The sequence below is a fragment of the Apteryx rowi genome, unplaced genomic scaffold (genome assembly GCF_003343035.1).
Source record: "Apteryx rowi isolate R43461 unplaced genomic scaffold, aptRow1 scaffold_554, whole genome shotgun sequence".
NCBI classification, from domain to species: Eukaryota; Metazoa; Chordata; class Aves; order Apterygiformes; family Apterygidae; genus Apteryx; species Apteryx rowi.
The window spans coordinates 21,250-43,417 of NW_020450821.1; the positions used below are offsets into that span (position 1 = coordinate 21,250).

At 44.5% G+C, this 22,168-nt stretch overlaps 1 protein-coding gene across 8 annotated transcripts in view; it reads right to left on the reverse strand.

Annotated features, from left to right (window-relative positions):
- The window catches only part of ACACA (acetyl-CoA carboxylase alpha), a 148,388-nt gene that overhangs the window by 18,757 nt on the left and 107,463 nt on the right, over window positions 1–22,168 (reverse strand). For 6 of the 8 annotated variants that reach the window (XM_026081554.1, XM_026081553.1, XM_026081552.1 and 3 more), the window contains 7 exons: window positions 18,368–18,511; window positions 17,487–17,607; window positions 14,108–14,204; window positions 10,228–10,324; window positions 9,389–9,524; window positions 3,455–3,632; window positions 978–1,090 (listed from right to left, as the gene is read on the reverse strand). In XM_026081554.1, the coding sequence (XP_025937339.1) occupies window positions 978–1,090; window positions 3,455–3,632; window positions 9,389–9,524; window positions 10,228–10,324; window positions 14,108–14,204; window positions 17,487–17,607; window positions 18,368–18,511 (886 nt within the window). Of the gene's footprint in view, window positions 1–977; window positions 1,177–3,454; window positions 3,633–9,388; window positions 9,525–10,227; window positions 10,325–14,107; window positions 14,205–17,486; window positions 17,608–18,367; window positions 18,512–22,168 lie in introns of those variants that run through there. The other 2 variants (XM_026081555.1, XM_026081556.1) reach the window with 2 other exon arrangements.

Here is a 22,168-nt window from a genome sequence, read left to right on the forward strand (position 1 = left end):
CTTCCAAAGGTGTGCTGGAATGGTTGTTTTCTGTAAAAATTGTTGCACTGCCATAAATTAAAAAAAAAGCCAAATAACAAAATGCAACTGCAGCAATAGCCTCAACTTATCAGTCATTTGCAGAGCACTTTTTCTCCTGAAGCATCCCAAAAGGCTTTATAAATTCAAACTACACCCACAGAGTGTGCTTCCTCTGCTACTAAAATGTGGTCCATTCTGGAGGTAGAAAGAGGCTCTGTATGATTATACTCTTAGAGTAAGAGCTGATAAAGAACTATTTAAAGAGTCTATTCCCCTGAGAGAGTACATACCAGATACTAAGTGCATTTTGCTGAATACTCTGTCTTTCAGTTTACTGGGTGTATACCAGGCTTTGGGATCACTTGGAACAAAAAGTGCAGTAGTAATACGACACATGCAGTGACACATTAGCCACTGAGCACTGCAAATCGCCCCATGGTTTAGGGAGGAGGCGAAGAATATTTTATCCTGTTGGAAATGCAGAGCAGACAGATATCATTACCCAAAACTGTCTCAGACACACAGTGACAGCCCAGCTGCCCAAAACATCTTTGACCAAAACCTTAGTTATGCCAGCTGACACCAGCTAACGGTTTGGCCCAGGAGGTTTTAGGGATCTAGGCAATTGCTGAGAAGGAAATCAGGGTTAAGCAGCTGTGGGGAGTGTCTGTTGTAAGGCTGAATCAACTTAAAAGAAGAAAAATAATTGGTTCAAAAAGACGCTCCATACATTACACACACACTGGGTATGCTCTACGCACATGGGTATCATCTCTCACACATACATACATGCAGCTTGTCTCATCTGGTTTTCTTCCCAGCTTAGATGACAGTAAATAAAAATTATCATGCATTTGATAAAATGCCTCAGTGCCCATTTTTAAGGTCTATAAACACATTCATTAGCTATCAGCTGAACGGATCATTGATCCGCCAGCACCCAAGTGCAGACATACCTAGTCGCTCCGCCAGATGCATGTAGATGGGGTCCACTCGCCTCATTGTCTTCACCAAATCTTTCCTGCGGAATTTGATTTCTACTGTCCCCTCTGGTTCCAGGATTCCTCCTCTGATCAGTGACGGGAAAAGAGAAAAGAAAGGCACTTTCAGGTCATCAGACAAGGGGAAACACAAAATGGAATGGTTCAATGTTATCTAGAAAGTATGTAGAAAAAAGAAGAGAAGAGAAAAGGGGTGGAGGGAGGGAGACAAAACAAAGAGAAAGAACAAAAAAGAAAGATTCTTAGCTATTATTTATCCAATGCCATAAATGCACATGAGGCTTCACAGAAACATGTCTATCCACTAATACAGGTAATACAGGCTGGTGCAAGCAATACCTTAGGCAGGCTCTTTCAAGCCGTGACCCAAGAGCCCTTTCAAATGGTTGCAAGCTTTATGAAACAAACCAATTAACCAACCATTTTCATTAGAGATCCTGCCCACTTCCCAGGCCAAAGATAGAGGAACGTGTGATTTGAAACTTAGGCTCGGTAAATAAAATCCCTTCAGGCTTTAACGGTGAAGGTGGGAGTAAGAGAAGAAGAGGAAGGTCAGTGCTGAAGGTTATGGGACAGCGAGAGCAATGAGAGTCATTACAAATCCGTAACAGCACTTGGGGACATCATGACACATTTGGCAAAACAAATTCTTTCCTTGGCTACTGGAGATCAACTCCAGCAGAGCCCAACGGCAGCTCGTCGAACTACAGCCTGTCCTTCCTCATGTCTTACAGGGCGGGAAGCTGGGCTTGAGATGTCAAAGGGGCAAGCTCACGCTTCGGGCAGCCCAGGGAGCTAAGGCAGAGGGGGTGTGTGTGTGTGTGTGTCTGTCTGTCTCTGTCTCTGTGTCTGTGTCTGGGGGGGAATAAAGCGCTGTTGCTCCTGCATGCATCTCACAAAACGCATAGGGAGGAAGTTTGACGAAGTCCTGCTCGCATTGTGCCCGACTGTCTGAAGCAAGCAGGCTCCATGTTTCAAAGTGGGAGAAGAACAGCAAGAACTCTTCCGACTTCCAGGAAGCACCGACCAGACAAAGCGTTTGTTCCAAGGCTGGTTACGCAGGAAACCCCGGGGGCCAACAGACAGCACTGCTGTCTGCCTCACTGCTTTCGAGTGGGGACAGAAGCAAAAATTCAGCTGGGAAGGGGAAGGGCAATGTCCATCCAGGCCCCATCACGGCACCCTCCCAGTCGCTGCCATCTCGCAGGGCAAAATTCTTGGGCAGCTGCTCCGGGGCAGGGGGAAGTGGTGGTGGTGGGTCCTCCTTCCACGTGCCACGCAGCAGGCAAGCTGCAGCCTGGGCATACACTGAAATGATGCCACGTCTTCTGCATCAGAACATGGGGCACACAGCAGCAAATTAGTTACGTGGGTGAGGAAAATGTCTAAGGTTGAGAGCCTACAGGAAAGGCAGAGCTCTGGAGGCTCGTCCATCTCTAACAAAATGTGACACTGAAGCTGCAGAAGATACTAGGGAGAAGAGGAAAGCTCGAAGATCTGTTTCAGCTGCCCCCACTTCTGCGAGGAGATCACACAGACACATCTACAGAACTGCGTACTGAGGGGTCACACTGACAAAATAAAGCTATTTTCACCATCAGATGCTAGTTTGTTTCCCATTTGCCTGGTTATTTTCATATCACATGGCTGGCTGGATCAAATGCATTAAAAACAGGAATCTAACATTGGTTAGGTTTTCTCTAGTACTTGAAGTGCTTTGCTGCTCATTTCTGTAACATAAACTCATAGCTACATCCTCCTCCTCCTGCCTATTTCAAGCAAAATTCCCCTGATAAGACTATTGCATACTGTCCTTCTAGTTCAAGCTGCTTCTATCTACTACAGATAAGCCCAGGCAGGGCTGTTGTTTCCCTCCAAATAATTCAGTATCTTTATATTTTTGAGATTCTTTAAAATATTATTAAAAACCCCTGCTTCCAAGAGTTTGTCTGTAGTTTTATTCACTGAACCACCAGTAACTAGAAGTTCACTTACGCAAGCTGTATTTTAGAAAAAAGTGAAACTACCCAACTGCCTACCCAACAGATAGTACAATTCCCAGGTATTTTAAAGTGCACACTTATTTATACACTTATTTAATTTGCAAAACCATATACAAAGGCACTCATTTCCAAGCATGAAGCAGTGTGTGCAAATACCAGAACCAAAGAAAATTCTGCGCACCAACATCTCACTGTGCTTTACAAAGGTTAGTTAATGCAGCTTCACAGAGGCTGGTACAGAATGGCCACAGTCAGGAAAATACCCCAAGCATCCTAGCTGCGATCACTAAACAACAAACTCCTCTGACACACTAGGTACAACTGGAAAGTGGTCAACCCCTGCCATACTCTTAACTGCAAGCTTCCCACTCAGCCAGGTAATTATGCCTCAAAGCAGGTGGTTATGGAGGGAGAAGAAAGCTGCTGTACCTGCTCTCTCGGTCTGCGTACATCTCCATGTGACGAGGATTAATGGTAGGATCAATCACAGCCCAGGATCCTCCTCTCAGCTCTGCTTGCGGTGGGATATAAATAAGCACTGGTTGATGATACTCTCTCAGGCCGTCCACAATGTAGGCGCCAAACTTCAGCACTTGGTCATACATGTCTGCAGAAAAAGGACACAGCAGCTGAAGTCACATCATCTCAGTGCCTCAGCCCCACCAAGCTTGGTCAATCTGGGGGAAAAAAAAAATCATTCGTCTCTTCTGAACACATCCTCCTGCTACCATCCCGCGCTCCAGCTGGCATCTTCTGGACACGCGCAGAGCTAGATGGACTGAGAAAGCAGATGTTCTCACAACAGTTTGGCTCCGGATTCAGGACCTCCACTTGGGAAATACGGTTTGATTACTTCCAGTGTAACCAAATCCATTCACAAAATATGACCTGTAGAGCCCTCAGTTCACCTAAGCCAGTCTTACAAGGAGTCCTTGAGATGATCTATTGCCTACCTTCTCAGTCAAGCCAATGAGTATTTCAGCAATTCAGAAATTTAGGCCAGATATCTGTGAACTTAACATAAGTGCATCTGCCCAATTTCACACTTATTACTGTGGATCTCTATTGAGATCCATGTAATGTGCATGGCACACTGAAAGGCAGTAGACTTTTAGCACATCTTGATAAAAATTTGTATGTGGAGAGGGTTCATATATGAAAAAGAATTCTTTTCCTCTTCTTGCATTACAATTTAAGGCATTTTGCTTAAAATTAATAAGAATAATTCCACCATGTAAAGACAGTACATTGAAAAGACCAGTCCTAAAGGTGACTTAAATAAAAGAGGAAAAAAAGGAGGACAAAAAGAATTAATATGAGATGATATAGTTTCTAATGGATATAGTTTGTAATGGAAACAGGCAGACTCAAATATATATATTTTGTTACACACGATTATATATAGAAGCATCAAAACAAAAGAGACTGACACATATCCATTTACTCATCTAAAATCCTTACATCATCTGAGAGCACCATCATCTCTAGGGCAGAAAGAGACTCCAGCCAAGGTCCCCACAGCATTTAACCCCCAGTTTAATGTTAAGCATTGACATGAACTTAGTTAAGCACCTAACTCAATGGGAAATACACACATACACACTCACACGTATATACATGTATATACATACACATAAATACATATATATATATATATGTATATACTCATGTGTGTGTGTATTAGTACCACAGGTACTGATTTGCTCTCTCCAGTTCATTTGCAAGGTCATTATCCAAGTACCCAAGAAAAGGAGTTTCATATTCTTTAAGAAACCTCAGATGCTGATGAGAAGAACAATCCATTTCCTGTAACTGTGAATAAACATAAATTCTGCTAGAGACAGAGGGGACTAAGAACCAAACAAAACTCCAACCTTTTCATTTCATTGTCCTGAGCAAGAAAAAGACCTCAAAAGGGGTGACAAATTTATTACTAATTACACAATTATTTTATTATGTAGTGCTAGTAATAAACCACTTGAAGTACTTTCAGCTAATTCTAGTGTTAAGAAAATAATTGCTTGATTCAAATTATTTTAACTGAATTAATTCTTTACTAGACATTTTTTACTAGTGCTACATAATAAAATAATTGCATAATTAGCAATACATTTTTCACTCCTGCCAAGGGTATATATTTTACTCAGGTTAGGTGTAGAATAAGAAAAGCACTACTTGTTTGAACAAGGGAGAGGGAGGAAGAGCAGAGAAACTAAGAGAAACTTAATGCCTTCTGTTCCCAGCATCTTTCTGGGCTTACCAAGCCTGGCATCAGCAAGGTTGGGGAACTATTACTGTGACTGGAACACTTTCAAGATGAGACTTTTAAGCTCTCCAGAAGCATGAACTTCGCCACTAGGCGCTTCTGTACACAATTATTCTTTTTGGGATCACGCAATACAGCATTTGCTTTTCCTGGAACCCCCCAGCAGGCTTAGCTTAATATTTTATATATGGATTTATACTGACTTCTGGCTTCTCTTGCAGGCTCAAAACCTCCTCTGAGGTGACTGGACCCGCTTCTGCAGTCTTTGGGAACAGACTCCAATTGCACCTTGCTAGTTCCAGATATGGCTGTAAACTATTCTGCTGTAGAGGATTTACCCCTTCCTTAAGGCAAAAACTCCCATTAACAGAGACTTTTGGCTGAGGAAGGAAGAGAGGCTCAAACGGACTGTCGGCACCGCAGAGTCGCGTGGTCCCACGCACAGGTCCAGGTCCAGGTCCAGGTCCAGCCATGGGGCTGCTGAGCTCCCAGGACAAGCCCAGGGCAACCAGGCTTGTTCACAACGCCCAGAACAGCGCTCCAAAACTCTGCCCCTAGTACTAACGACTCTGCTCTTTTGCAGCATGTTTTCCTCCATTCACCTCAACTTTTCGAATTTACCACTTTAGCACAGTGGGCACTGGTAAAGTACTTTTATTTTTAAGAGGTAAAATAGAAGGGCAGAATTGGGGAAGATCATAAAAATACTGCAAAGACGACCAAAGACCTGCCTCTTAGCCCCCATGCCTAATAACTAGAACACGCAACACCCCTGATTTACATTAATATTGTATTTGAGTGTGAAGCTATGAAACATTTGCCAGACTGTGATAATTACCTCTTATTTGTAGTTTTGCTGTTTTCTCCACTCTTAGAATGGAAAACAGTGCCTCAAACTTAACTGCTGCAGGTGGTAAATGATGCCAGGTTTTAACGGTGCCCACTGCTCTGGGCTCGGCTTGTCTGTGCAGCCCTAGCGCCTGGGTAGGGTGCAGACTCTAGAAACTGCTATTACTGTAGCTAACACACTTACTGTGCCACCATCACCGTGTGGCTAAGAACAACACACATCATATAGAAAGAGTAGGTTCTCTGCACAACTATTTTTTTCAAAGGCACTTATGCTGCAATTGGAAAAAATAAAATTAAATATGATATTTCTGGACCAAATTTCAGTCCTGTATTAATTTAAAGTTCAGCATAATAAGCTACTTGCTACACAGAAATGCTATAAATGTCCTCCAGGAAGAAGAGCATTGTTTGTTATTCAGAAGGACAGACAGAGTTTGCACCACACTTTCCCACTCTGGGGCTGCCCGCCCGGCTGCAGCGTGCACCAGCTTCTACTAGACGCAGACGTGAAATCTGCTGGAAGCTGTTATCATTACACCGTGTGGGTAAATATTGGCAGTCGGATGCATCAAGCATGCTAGAAAGGCTGCAGACAGCTTTTTGCATTTCCGTAGTGTCGGGCAGCGTGCCCTGAACGTCCAAAGCTGGAACAGATCTCATCAGCTTGGCTGGATTATCAGATAGCACCTGAAGGTAAACACCAGGCTCAGGCTGGCTGCAGACACATAACGCACCTCGTAAACCGTTACATGCCAGCGACACCGTCATTCAGCAGCCAGGTAATCAGAGATTTAAAATAGCCTTTTCATTCGGGTTTAAATTTTTTTATTGTTATTTACAACCTGTCCCAGGAAAAAATAATAAGTAAAACATGAAAAACCAACTGCGAGTGACCCTGTAGCACAAGCAGCGCCGCAGTTTAATGTCGCGGGAATTTGCATGCTATCAAACTATTCATGCCGAGTCCAAGACCCTGGTGCTAATTTCCAGTAAATTTCACGCTTGATGTCCCCCCGTTGTGGGTCACTGCCGGTTCGCCTAAATAAACCACTTCCAAATGGCTCCTCCATCTAAATATTCAAGCCAGTTTTTATAATTTAATTTTGCATTATGCTGAATAGCCTTCCGGCCAGATAGAGCTCATTGGGGAAACCACCAATACCACTGTGATATGCCTTTATTTATGTTATTTATTTATTTATTTTACTGCTTGAATTAGACCTCCTAGGCCGACTAGTAAAGAGGGTTTTTTTTCCTCTCTTCCCCTCCTCCACTAATGTCAATTTTCAGCATAGCAAGAGCTGTCTCTAATCTTTTCCTACTCATTACACACAATTTTGGAGTCATTTTACCCACAGTGCAGTCGGCTCCTGGCAGTGTGTTTGTGTGCACTGAGGGGTGGCATAATTGTTTATTTTCCCTCCCTGCATAATCCCCAACCAGCATCGACACCAAAACTGCAAACAACTCCCCAAGGAACGCAGAGACTGTCAAGAGAGACCAGCGCTTGCTGTGCAGGCCCTTCAGCACAAAACAGGAGGCAGAAAATGCACGGACCAACACGCAAACTGCAATGGCTCTGCTCTTCCTTCCTGTGACTGAGCCCTCGCCCTCCTCCTCCTCCAAGCTGGGGTGCCCTACGTGGGCTACGCAACACAAATATTAGCATTTTCACAGTATCTTTCCTACTCTGGACTCCTGGTCCCAAATTCCAAGCGAAAATTTGCTTCTGAGGAATACTCCTAAGAAAGGGCACTGGCAAAGCGGACAGATTTCACAAGATAGTAAGGCAAAGTAATTCTGTATCTTTACCCAGCGTTCATTCATTAATTCCTTCCCCAGGAAGCTGTGCAGCATGGAAAGCAAGGCACAAAGGGAGGCCAGCAGCAGAGCAGAGACCAGAAATCATCCTGAAAGGTAACAGGTATTTTCTAGRGGAAAGAATCCTCATTGTGCCCTCTTCCTTGAGCATTTGGCAAACTGAATAGCATTTTTTTGTATCCCACTAACGAGACAACAGAACAACACATCCTTCGTCATAATGCCAGGCCTTCCAGAGCAGGAACTTTTGTTGCGTTAGTGGATCTATAACTTCAGTGCTGGTTAAGTGCCACATGCAGGTAAAAGGCTGTAATCTTTTACTTAAATTTTATAGTATCCATCTCACATTCTTGGCACTTCACAAAATTCAAAGTAGCAATATGTGGTACAAAAACCTAACTGCTGGTATATTAACTGAGAACTGAGCAGTTTTATAACTGTTCACTTCATATGAACAACCACTACCACCAAAAGAGTCAACTGGGAGACAGTCCTTGATATGACAATATTAGTGTGAAAAATTATCAGTGAGGCAATGTTTCCACTTGACAGAATATGCCCATACATTTGGGATATGCAGTACTGTTGGCTTATCCAGCCTCGATTTTAAGCTGAGGCAGAAGGACATAAAGCTTTCCAAGCAGAAGGGGCTTCCCGAGATTAGCGCTTAATTAGCCCAGGTTGGCAGCTGTAAATTTTGTTAGAAACTAAACCATTGTTAAAATCCAATTACTTGTTTTTATTGCAGCTGATCTGGCTAGTTCCTGTAACCCATATATGAGGGTACATGTAAAAAAACCCAGTCGTGTTACTTATTCTGAAAAGAACTTCATGTCAGATTTGCACTCTGCATATTCTGTTATTCCTGCTGCGTGCCTATTAAGGAGAAGATACGAATGGGGAGGAGAGGAACGAAACCCCTYGTCACCACAACTGCTGCAGCACAGAGCATCCCTTTCCTCCGGCTGGCAAGCACAACTGGACTTTTGGCATGACGGTGCAGAGCACTGCTGTGATTTCAGAGGGCTGACATGTCCGAACACTCCGGTAGGCCTAGAAAAGTACCCCCATATCAGCATTTCTAAACTTGCTGTGGAAGAGGGAAGCTGGATGCTGACTACAGCATAGATGGGTGAAGCAGATCCACTACACAAATTTGTGGGTACAAGCTGACCCCCCAGTTAAGCCAATCTAATAGCCAGCTGCTGCCCAAAGAAACGACCTGCTTCGGTCCCTGCCATGTGCTCCCACTGCTCTCCTTGAGTGCCAGGCTGCTCCCGAAGAGACACTTCAGGGCACCAAACCAGTAGCGCTAGTGCTCTTGACTGTGCCACTGTGGGAAACAGCAGCAGCGCCCTGACTAGGAGAAGCCCAGCTACTCTCCACGACAGCACTAACTAAAGGGTATCCAAGTTGACAGTTACCTTTCATTCCACCGGAGAAGCCTCTCCAATTAGCAAAGACCATCAGAGGCAGCCCTTCTCTGTTAAAGTCCTTGATAGCCTGGGCGGTCTTAAAGGCAGAGTCAGGGAACCACACCTGACCAGCCTGCTGGATTATCTGTTGGGAATGAAAAAGATTGTTAAGACTTGGAACATTGTTAACATAAAGAGTTAGCATAAAAATACAGAAATGGATGCAGCAAGAGCTGCAATGTGGAGCCAACAAGGAGGAGCGCAGCTCATGAAATGCTTAGGATCTGCTTGGCGACGGAAAAATCTGGACAATGCTTCTGACACCAACATCTATAGGACTTTTGCCACTGATTTAGCTAAGAAAAGGAATAGCGATGGTGTGAGAAGCCCAATACAATGACTGCTGTAAGAAGGTGAAGGAGAAGAAGAGAGAGAAAAGGGTATGTGGAGAAAAACAAGGAGAGGAGATGATGTAGGGCTGGAGTGGTGAATGCAGGCAGGGGAAAAGTAAAATGTCAAAGCAGCAATAGTATGAGATAATACAGCCACAGCAAGAGAACACGGAATTGATTTTTGCTTGCCAGATCTCCTGGTCCCCAGGCCCTGCATTAGCCTTAGCATCCCACTTCAGTCACAACAGAAGTAGGACTACTGAGGAAGTGTCTCCTGCACAAATGGCCAACACAACCRTCTATTCACTTGTCCCAACAACTGCCATGCATTAGCACCCAACCAAGGAATGGCTGTATTTTTTGTCCCACATTTGGGACAAAAAATTCCCATCAAAACATATGCGCTTTTCAAAGAGATATTTGTGGAGGACAAACAACCAAACACATTCAACCTACCTTGGCCTCAGAGTCCAGGTTTGCAGGATCAGCAGGGATAGTTAGTTCTACTGTTCTTGTTTCTACAGCAACTACTCCTACAGGTATTCCTCCCAGCCTGATAATATAGGAGGGAAAACAAAATCCACATTTTTTACTGTCAAAAAAATAGACATTTTTTCCAATCCCGCAAATACTCAAAAGAGACAAATAATGCAAGTAAATGGAGGAAGAAACATTCTGGCCTTTCTGAAGAGTTTAGGCATGTGGCTGGATAATTTCAGAGTCCAATTTATAGTTCTCAGAGCAAAATCTAGTTCTAAAAACTAACACATACCTCACTAAAAATCAAATAGAATAAACCAAAGCCCAAATTTAGCGCAACAATATGGCTACATCTCCATCACTGTGCCTGCCACCACACAGATTTTCACGCTGCAGCCCTAACCACGAAAGATAAAGCCAAGGACCCAGGGCTTCCCAGGTCCTATTTTCACAAGCACTGTCAGCTGGTCAGATACATCCACAGGCTGCACGCCGAAGCAATGCTGTGCGTCTCAGCCACCCTAAACCTCTCCGGCTTACAAAAATCCCCCCTCCCAAGTGGTCAGGGTGAAGGATGGACAAAAGCTTTGGGTTTATCTGTGTGCCCCCTCCCTACACCTTCTGCTGCAGCATGCCTGCAAGGGTGGCAGGGTGCAGGGGCGTGAGGACGGGCAGGGAGCCAGGTCCCAGCGACGTTCAGCCTCACTTTCCACGGCGTCTAACACCTCCCTTAAACAAAAGGCATCTTGGCTGTGGTGACAACGGCTTCCTCCAAGCAAGGGAGTCCCAGCAGAGCCACCTCTCTCCTCAGCCACCACCAGCTGGATGACACGCGCTGCAGGCAGGAGAAGTGACAGGGCCTATGTGCACTAGGGGGTTGAAAATATTCCCATTCACTATGATTAAGAGTCTGCCTAGAAACCCGTAATTGCAGAAGCCGTCTTAAATCGGTAACTTATAACTTCTATATTAGGGCCCATGTGACCTAATAAAGAACATCTTTATCCAAGTATTACAGTTATTTATTGAACTTGAAAACAGCTCAAAACAACTTCTGTTTTCCATTATACTTCATATAAATTTTATCAGGCTAGCACATGAAGATGCTACATCTTGTTTTATAGTGTGTCCCTGGACAAGTTGCCATAGAATAATAAAAGACAATTTACAGCCAACAGCACACATATTCCAAACATACATACAAAAGATGAGTTTTGGCAGCACTTACAGTAACAATCCCAGAAGAATACATTCATATTTGTTTTTTCAAAATGCCACTGCTTTTGAAAGAAGTCGGTTTCATTTGTATTATATATACGTGTATGTGAGAGTCCAGAGCAACTTGGAATTTGTCAGAAAAAAGGAATGAAAAGTCAAGCTGAGCATAGGCCTCAACAAAGACATTCCAGCTTTGCTAAATCAAGGATTTTTTTTTTTTTTGCCTGGTATACTCCCTAACCTAAACTCCTTTAAACGATTATAGTACTTTGCAAGATAAAACTTTAGAGAAGTGTTACAGATGTCAGATAAAAATACTGAAGTATATCAAGAGACCACAGGACATCCCAAGGTCAAATGCAACAACGAGTAGCTGAGTCGGTAGGTAACTTAGGCTCCTCTCAACAGTGTAAAAAGGTCAGAAAATATTCAGAGTGGAAAGGCTCTTCCAGGGCACCAGCTCTCAGACCCCTGGGACCAGCGCTGGTCAGAGAGGAGCAGCTCCCCTAGAAGAGGGAGCTGAGATGTCCCTGCACATGCTGCTCCCCTGCGACTGCCCCTTCGGCACAGGAGCAGCTCGTCCCTAGCCAGGCCTGTACGGTCTGCATGCTATCACGTCGCTCTGTATTAAGGACAGACTGATTAGTTTGTGCCTTCTGCCCCGATACTTAATTTGAAGAAAAGAGTATGTATCTCCTTATCACACTGCACTCCAGGAGACTCCAAAGGAAGCTCCAAACCCATTAAAGACCCTGAAAAGTCTTAGGAGAAAAGCAACAGAGGAACATTTCACAGAACACAGCCTCATATCTGGAAGCCTCATTCACAAATTATGCAGCATTTCATTAACATATTAGCAGAGCTCCCGCTGGCCTTTTAGAGATGTCCAGAATGGACACAATTCCCTGAGACGCTGCAGATGAGCTCTAGCGAATGTCATATGCTTTGCTATTTCACAGCATGACCTCTGGCTCTTTGACCCTCATTTAGGAGGACTGTGTAGAGCTATGGCTTTTAAGAGCCTAAATGAGAAATGGGAGCTTTCAGTGCCAAATATTCTGGGGCCACTTGTGTTGTCATTGCAATGGAGATAAGGAACAGCACTGACTCATGGCTACACTGGTCGAGCTCAGTTGGCTACCCCTGTTGTGCCATGTGCTTCAGAAACAGCGGTGCCTTGTCCTGCCTCCTGCTGAATGCTCTGGTAACCGAAGACAGCATCACCTCGAATATCCTGGTACTGTGGTCAGTCCTTGAGTCACCGATTTGGTTAAATTAGAGGCTGATAGAGCCAGACTCCAGGGATGGCCACAGGACTTCCAAAACATTGTAAGCATCACCAGATAATATGGCTCTGGATTGGTGCCACTATGATGTCGGGAGCATGGGATGTGAAGCATCTGCAGACAGGATATCTTTCTTTTACGTAGACTTCTTCCAGGAAGAACATCTGTCATTCATGGGCATGACCTTATCACATGAGGTATAACACCTGGGTCCTCGAGGATGCCGTTCTGGCACTTGAGCCTTTTTTCTCCCCTCTCACTTGTTAACAAAAAAAGAAAAGGCTGCCAATTAGCCAAAAATGCTGACATCTATTAGGAGCTGGGAGTCTGCTGGAGGCAAGAGCATGAAGCCCTGTCTTGAGAGAAGAGATGGCAGTGCTCTGAAGGAGGAGTGACAAAGGATAAGCATGCAGCACTGGGCAGCTCGAACACATGGGAGATAAATGCACTCTTTCATAATGGCTTTATTCTGAGAGGAAGCAGACAACCAGATCAGGAAATTCACCATGCCTTCTTTTCCGGCAAAAGCTAAAAAAGAAAAAAAAATCTACCCACTCCCCCCAAATCACTAAATGAAGTGGGGATTGAGAGATTCTGAGCCCAGCTCTGATTTGCATTCTGCCAAAATGCAAGTTTCTGTCTCCAGGCTTCTGCTTCCTGCCAGCTCTGAGAGTTCATGGACCTGAGACTCTGAGAACGACCAACACTGCAAATATTGTCAAGGCAGGGATGTAAATCTCAAACCAATGGGGAGTGTTGCAGAATCCTGAGCAGGTGCCACTTTGCAGCAAGGTACGGGGAAGCGATGCCCCTGGGAGGAGGAGAGCACCACCAGCTTCTGAAGCTGCTTGTCTCTGTGCCATGGAAGACAACTAAGATCAGGTGTGGCAGGTGCTAGTTTGAAAAATGCTGCGAGCTATTCCATGCAAATCTCAACGTGAAGTTCCTCTCTGTGCAGAGTTTCTTGCAACTTTTTCTAGTTTTAGGTGAACTTTTCTTGCAAGCCAAATGTGATTGCAAAACAGTAAACTGCATAACCTACCCTGAATTAAGTCAGAGCCACAAGAAGGCCTCACTATGGTACCATGTAGCTAAGGGACCACATATTGTCTGCCATAATTTTTGACAGTACCTCTCTTTTTGGCTTTTGTGCAGGTTAAAGCTGTCACCCCCAAGCAAAACAGGAGAAATGATCAGTCCATGCTTCTTTCCTGTGGTAAAGAAGTGTCCTATTGAAGTAATGACTTATTTTTACCTATAGCCAACCATTTCAAAAGGAGGTTCTAGAAAAAATGCAAACCATCAATGACAACTTGATTTCTACAAAGGTCTAAAATCCTCTGAGAATTTACCTGGCTCTACCAACCACAACTGTCTGTGCCCAGGGCTGCATGATCTCCAGGAATGAGCCATTGTCAAAGAAACCACTTAGCCACTGGCCTTTTAGACCTAAAGGGGAGGGGAAAAAAAAGAAAATATCAGAAGAGGGAGATGGGAGGGAAGGAAGAAGAAAAAATAGAATATAAAAAGAGGAATTGAAATTTGTTACAAGATGCCAACTGGAGAACTTGGCACTGTCTTTTTATTTATTTATTTTTAAACAGATTATAATACAAGGGAACATTAGACAGCTGAGCATTTGTCTGCCTTCAGCCATCATGTCTTATTTCATTTGCTAGTCTGCATAAAGACAGTCATTTATCAGCAAAAGCATCATTTATTGTTAAACGATGGGGTTCGGATAGCAGAGGGACTTTGCATGCTTTAAAATAAATAACTCCATTTTTTTCAAGACACTACAAACATTTGTCAAAAGGCAGCAAAGTCATTAAAGATATTTTTCAAAATGCCTATTTCTATTTTAAAACTTAGCTCACAATTTTCTCTTGACTCTGGCTAATCTTTCCTTTAAGGAAAAGAATGCTGAAGAAATTCAGGAATAAAATACAAAAGTTTTTATGATATTTAACAACTAGACAGTACATCAGAGTGTTCCACACATTCTCTTAGAAAACCTGAAATAAAGTACTGCAATAATGAAAGTCTGCTTGCTCTATAAAAGACACTAGAAGATGCATTTCTCCCTAAACTAAAGCATGCTCTAAGAGTCATCGTGCCAGATCAGACCATATACTCATCAGACCTGTTCTCTTGCCCAGAGAAGACAAACTTCTCAATGCTTCAGGGAAATCAACCTGTTCCTTAACAGTGCATTACCACGATGAGTGTGCAGTGCTAAGGGAAATAAAGTCTTCCTGAGCCTTGCAGACAATCAGCTTCGATCCCGAAATACGAGGGCATGATCACCTCGATCATGCTAACTATGCACTGCTCTTATTTGTCCTTTATAAAGCCGATGCAGTACCAGACTTAGGGCTCCTCCTGCATCACAGACTCCAAAACACTGACAATCCCGCTCCACCCTCGCATGAAACAACAGATCTGTCGACTAATAATCCTCATATGTTCCTTCAAATAAAATTCTCGGGATGAAAACGACTCCTGCAGGCAGTGGGGTGGGAGATGATGGTATGTTTCTCTCCATTCCATGGGTGCACAAAGGCCACTGTGACAAGGTCAAGCCTCACTGTCCCATCAGTGCGGCTCCATGTCACTGTTTCTGGTCTCCAGACAGGAAGACCAAGGCAAGGAGGTTTTCCAGTATTTCAGCTTGGACCCTACTCCAGTGAACAGCTAAGGGCATGACAAACAACTTGCATTTGGGCTGACTGCTGATGCTGGATCGGAGAGGGATGAGTAAAAGGGAGGATTCACAGACAGCTCTTTCTGCAGTCTAGGCATCGAGATACTCTGCCCACCCAACAGTTCCAAAACCTGCCACTCTGTGGGCATCTGCTTTCCACTGAAGCTTCATGAAGCTTCAGGGAATAAAAGAAAAGAAAACACACTCTCCCAGCTTTACCCCTCGGCACACAGCTTCTGAGGGATGCTTTAATCTGAACAAGCACCTCTGCTCCTGCAAACCCAAGTCCAAAACCAATTAAAAGTGGAGATCCAAGCAAGCTAACCTCTGCTGACTTAAACAGGATGGAGAGTGTTTTATCAAGACCAAACTTGTAATTACTGTGTTCTACATTCCCTGCCTCTGTGGCCCCACTGTAAAATGTGACCATCCATTTCAAAATTATCTCTTTATCGTGAGCCCAAAGCTGATCGTTTAGATTCTGGCCTCGTGTCGGGCGTCAGTTTGAAGAATATCACGGCAATATCTCCTCTAATAAATGGCTTTAACTTTTCACCTAGGAGATATCTGCTTTAACTTATCACAGGGAATCATCTGCTTTCTTTAACGCTTCCACTAAATTAAAATCTGAAGTCACTCGATTTGGAAGCCAGTGTTAGCTGCACTCAGACAGCTGGATGAATTACTTGAGAGATGATGAAAAAATATTATCCAAAAACAGAAAACTTAGTTTATCACAAATCTCATTTTAGCCCCTCAAACTCATTAATAACAGCAGGCATAATGGTCACCCAGTTTGCGACTTGTACATACACAGGCTGCACAACCCCAGAAGCATGGGTGGGGGTCAATGGTTTGCCATATTTCCAATATAATTTTTCTCCAAGATCTGCAGGAATACTGTGTGATTCCTGTAGGATAAGGGCTTTTGTAGATACACTTTTCTCTAAACCATCACCAAAAAAAAATCTATAAAAATAACTAATTATTGTAAATGTTCCCAAGCACTCAGAATTTACAAGCTGTTTTTATATTTTATATTTAAATCTTTAAAACTAATTGCTTTATAAGGTCTTAAATTATATTTGGATTGCAGGCCTCACACCTTCCTTCCTATTCCAACCGGTTTTATTCTTTCAGACTAACAACATTCACAGGCTGGTGACAGAACACAGAAGGGAATATTCCAAGTTTGGAAGAAGATCTAGAGAATCTCAAGACAGGACAGATTCAAGCCTCAAAATGCACTGGTCTTGATTCAAGCCTCGAAATATTACAGAAAAAGAATCCAGGTATATAGGGTTAGCAAGCAAGGTCTCCTGGAAGGTCAGCCACAAACTTCCCATTCAAGTTGTGCATTTTGGCCCACATGCTCTCTTTGATTCTCCTCATTAAAAGAACCAATTTCCAGAATTTCCAGAATCACTTAGTGATCCAAGTGCTTCCCAGTCTCTTTTTCCAAAACAACCTCAAAAGGAACTGAAATGCATCTGAAAGTCAGTGACACTCAAACTCCTGGCTGACTCTGAAAGTAAGACTTAGGTCCACCCCAACTGCTTCTGAGCATTTCAAATTTTCACTTGACTCTTGCAGGTCACCATCAATTTCATTTTGTAAAGGCTGGTTTGCCAAATGCACCATCTTCTCTTAAGCATATTTTACAGAGAGAAGCCACAGCTACATTCTTATCCTTCCTTCTTTGTTCTCATTCACACTTGTCATTCTCCTGAAGCTATGGAGTTATTCACACGTGGAAGTGTGTGTGAACAAGGTCTTGTGGGAGAAGTCTGCACTGTCCTGAGCCTCTGTCTTCTTGCAGGATCTCAGATCCACTTGAAACTGCCTCATTTGCTAATGTAGTTTACTTTCTAACTATGCCATGAGCATACAACCGTACCAGAGTGCTATCAATGGTAAATGCCAAAATCACATCACTGACAAAATATTAACAGACACAAAGCCTTGACAGATGAAGTCTTGAAACAAGACACATTATTGCATGTCTTGGCCACTGAAGATCTACGTACTTGGGTTTGGGCGTCCAGCCAGCATCCAGCGGGGATCATAGGGAGTCTTTGTAGGAACAAACTCTATGGTTCTGTCTATCGGATCCTTGACTTTGAGGATAGGAACAGGACTGTACACACTCTAAGGAAAAAAGAAAAATATTGAAGGAATTAATTCTCCCATACAGCTTTGCACCAAACATCAGAAATCTAATGGGACCTGGTTGGAGTCATCTTTCCTGCACACTGCACAATCCTGTGACTGAAGGGGTCCCAGCGCCTTTGCAAGAGCTCGGATGAAGTTTCAAGGAGCTGTCTACACTCTCATCAACCCTCCTGGGGCATCGTCTGCCATGCATTGTACTTCAGTTGCTCTTGAACTTCAGGCATTGCCAACATTAGCCAGGGTTGCAATTTAATTTTTAAAAGGTGACCAGGCCACCTGACTATTCTCTGCACTCTTTCCTGAAGGAAGGTGACCTGTGTGTTCTCGTTGCTGCCTTCCTGGCTGCAGAGGAGCTTACACATATACATCAGCTCCTACCAATTACTGCCTCAGAGGAGAACTTTCAGAATCTTTTCAGAGACAATTCACCGCTTATATAAAATCCTGCTGCCCAGACTAGTGAGGAGAGCATGCCAGTGGGGTGATGTGAAGGTACACAAGGCAGTGCCAGACTCCCCCTCGTCCCAGTTTCTCCAGCACCCTAAGAGCCACTTTGTGCATTTCCATACCATAATGCCTAAAAGCCTTAATCATAAGCCGAAACCATTTTGCTCCACACAAGCACAGAAAAACCCGATAGATACACAGGGGTAGATGCACCCCCCAAAACCTGACTGTGAACGAAGTGACTAGAATAGCTAATGGCACCTTGCACTACTGCAGGGCCAGAAAATACCTTTGGCATGTAGGAGAGCCACTGCAGAATAGTGTAGACTCCTTCAAAATCGTCACACACAGTGCCGTGCGTCACGCCGTTGTTGTGCATTATCTGGATCCCGCCCAGCTGGTTGTTGGAGGTATAAACTTCCCGTCCAAGCACCTTTCAAAAGAAAAACAGGAAAACCGTCAGAGGGTGGGATGTGGCAAGGAGGTGCTGGCTAAGGAGGTATGTACAAGTCCATCCCTGCGGCAAGAGGGAACACTGAAGGATGGAGCAGCCCCTCACAACAGACTTTTCCAAGCCCTGCGTGTGGGTACGATCTTAGCGTGGGAAATGCTACAAGCGTGGAAACCGAGGCAGAGGACAGTCACATGACTTGCCCTTCGTTAAACCGCGGTGGAGCCTTACGTGAGCGAGTCTCCGGAGTTCTGACCCGAGCTCAGTTCACTAATTCAAAATTGCAAGGCGACGGGTAGGGTGGTCCTATTTAAGCCCTTAATGGGGGCGGGGGGAACCCCAAGGCACCGCAGAAAGGCCGGTAGAGCAAAGACAAAGCCCCACRAGCTCCTTAGAGGGACTAGAAAGAATAAGACTCTGACTGCTGGACTTTCAGTTCTCTTGCACGGCTCCATCTCTAATCTCAGCCCAGGCACCGCAGCTCTTTTCTCATTCTCCTGCTGTCTCTTTCCATTTGCCCTCTCACTGACTGATACACTGATCTCTCGGTCACTTGGCTTTCTGCTCCACTGAGTCCATATTACTAATAACACCTCTGCCACGGCCAGTTTACCTCATGAAGGCAGGAGCACATCATTACAAAATAAACTCATAACTTTGACATTCTAGCAAATACACGCCGTTTGTTATTTTTATGGGTTGAGTCTTTCTAACAGACAGAGGGCATTACATACCTGCTTCATTTAGATCTTAAAAAAACCCCTCAAACACACACAAGCAACCTGCCCTCCCCCACCAAACAGCCATAGCGGCTAGTTTTCGGAAAAAGGGCTATCCAAAGACAGGAGCAGCGTGGAGCCCAAGACAACTCAATTCTTACGGAAGCTGYGCTCGGATCTGCTTTATTGGCATGGGTGCAAAATACCCATGGCCTACAGCGAGTGCCTGAGATGCAACTCATTGCACTCATAGTACAGCCAAACTCCACATCTCCCAGGATTTGCCCTTTTTTGGCTGACAGAAGGTGCTAAAATGATATGAAAACAGAAAATGTTGGTCTGGTTACACAGCTGAACTGGACCAAAGAGCTTCCTTCCTGCACCATGTCAGCTCATCAGGGCTGGGGCCAGGGAGCCTCCGTGCCCACATAAAGCATTGCCTAAATGCTAAGGTACAACATTATAATTTGCTAACTTTGGATTTATTTCCCTTTGGAGGAAAGAAGGCCCAGTAACCTGACACTTTACAAAACTCAGCACCGTACAAGCACCAGACTATCCTCACACAACTCCCTGCGAGACAGGCGTCACTCGAGGTTACCTACCGAAGAAACCGAGCCACAGGAGTTAAGCAACTAGCTCAAAAATTCAGAAGTCACTACAAGCGCTGTGGTTGTGTAGAGAGAAGTTGGGTCTCCCTTCCAAGCTCAAACACCTTCATTTTCCTCTGTAAGAAAATCTGTGCCATGAAAAGGCCTGGTAGAGAAGACAGCAGTATAGATTTAGGTTCAAAGAAGAGGGAAAGCACAGGCCTCCAGATGCCAGACACAAGCCTAGCTAAATGCTTTCCACAGAGGAAAATAAAAATAAAGAGGATTTAAACTCCCCATSTACAAACTAATGCAAACGTATGTACATGCAAAATGGGCCTCTGCTGCTGCTTATCTAGAGACACTGTAGACAGCTCAGGTTTACCACTGCTGACAGGCAATGAAAACAGTCTAATATACCGCCTGCTCTCGCCCTTAAATCCCTTTTTGGAGATCAAGATAAATATGCAGTTCCTTTTCCCGAGTGCTCCAGACATTTCAGTGAAGTGGCAGAGCACTGTGAGGGTCTGTGCAATGAGATCCCTCTGTAATACCGAGCGAGCGTAGTATTTACTTGTCAGTGCTCGTCAGTGGAGGCACCGCAGTCCCAAGCTGCAGTTAAAAGTTGTCCTGACGAGCGCTCGCTCCCTTCATCTGCATGACATACATGTCCCCACGCGTGCACTCAAGCCTCTGTGCTGGGTGCGGCAGCCGGGAGAGGCRATACACACGCTGGCGCTAAATCAGACCCTGACTTAACCACAGCCAAACGCACAGCCAGCTACTCCCCGACGTTCCCTAGTGCACGAAGGATTCAGCCGAGGCGTTAAGAGCCCGTCTTCCCGGGCTAATGCTAGGCTGGGTGCTAGTCCCCTAACCTGCTTCTGCACGTGTGCTCTTGGGAACGATCAGAGATCCTGCCAGCTTGCTTCACGCATGCAGCTGCAGACCGGCCTGGGTGGCAGAGGTTAAAAGGCACCGAAGGGCTAGCCAGCTTACAGACAACGATCATTCGGCTTGAGAAAAAATGAATGCAATAGCTCATCCATTCGGCTCTGCTAACCACCTCATCTCTGACCTGAGAGGACTACATTTTTAAAGGCTGACAAGTAATTCAATCTCCAATTAACAATTTTAAATGGTGCAATGCATATTGCTGTATAAATGTTTCTGCAAGAAAATATCCAAGGGTGAAAGAGAATACTGCTGCTAGAGAAGTCCAGAACTGATGTTTCTGCCATTAAAGGATTCAGACGTTCCACATTCAGCAGAGGCAGGAGCAKGATTTAGAAATGTTGCCAGACAAGTTAGACAGATGCTACAAACAAACTCGGAGGAAAAAAGACCACATGGGAAGTTCTGTATCTGACACAGCCAGGATCTGTGAAAAGGGTAAACTTCAAACCCTGAGAGTCTGGGTCAGCGAAGGTACACTGGGTCACACAGAGTAGGAGGTTAAGAAGTGAAAGCAGCATCAGCCCAAGCCTTACAGAAGGCATCTGTGCAATGCCTGAACACGTGCACGGAAGGGTTAAGTTTGCAGAGCAGGTCTTTCCTAGGAAAAAGGTTACTAGCACTCTAGGGAACAGCCAAAGATGCAGCTACCAGAGCCAGCCACCCCAGAACAGAGATCAAGAAAGGTCCAGCAGGAGGGACGGCAAAGAACAGGTTCCAGATTTTTAAAGCTCAGATATATAACACACGTATAACTTAGTAATATTTGACCTCTGATCTTGTGCTTAATTTGGCGGCAAAGACAGATGAAAAAGAGCAGCCATGATCAGCAAAGCACCAGACAATAGGCTTCTAGCACCAGAAAATTTGCTTTAAATTAAAATTTCCTCCACCTCTCTTCTTAATTGGGTCACAAGATAAAATAAGAGTGAAAGCCATACAAAATCCAGAAACCATGTTTCTGGCCACCYGAAGTCTGACATGCTAACAGTAAAAGGAAGCTATCGTGGGTCACTATCCCCGCACTGAAAATCCCAGACTTGCCCTTTCTGAGGACCCCCTACTTCCGTTACTACTGCTTCCCTGCACGTTATCCCTGTACCTTTGCATTTTGGATATAATCTCCTGTTTCGGATACAGCAACAGCAGGTCTGACATTTCCTAGTTAGGTGCAGCAACTGCCGCCTCCTTCAGCTGGAAGGGATTAGCAAGCAGCTCTGGTTTCCTCCACGCCAGCAGCCTTTCCCCTGCGTCCCCTTCAAGCACTAACGCCAACCACAGCCAAAAAAGCAGGACTGCCACCAGCTACCCCTTCCACGTTTGCTGCCGAACAGCCTCCTGGGCACCACAGACCCAGCTCAGTCACGTAAGCCCCT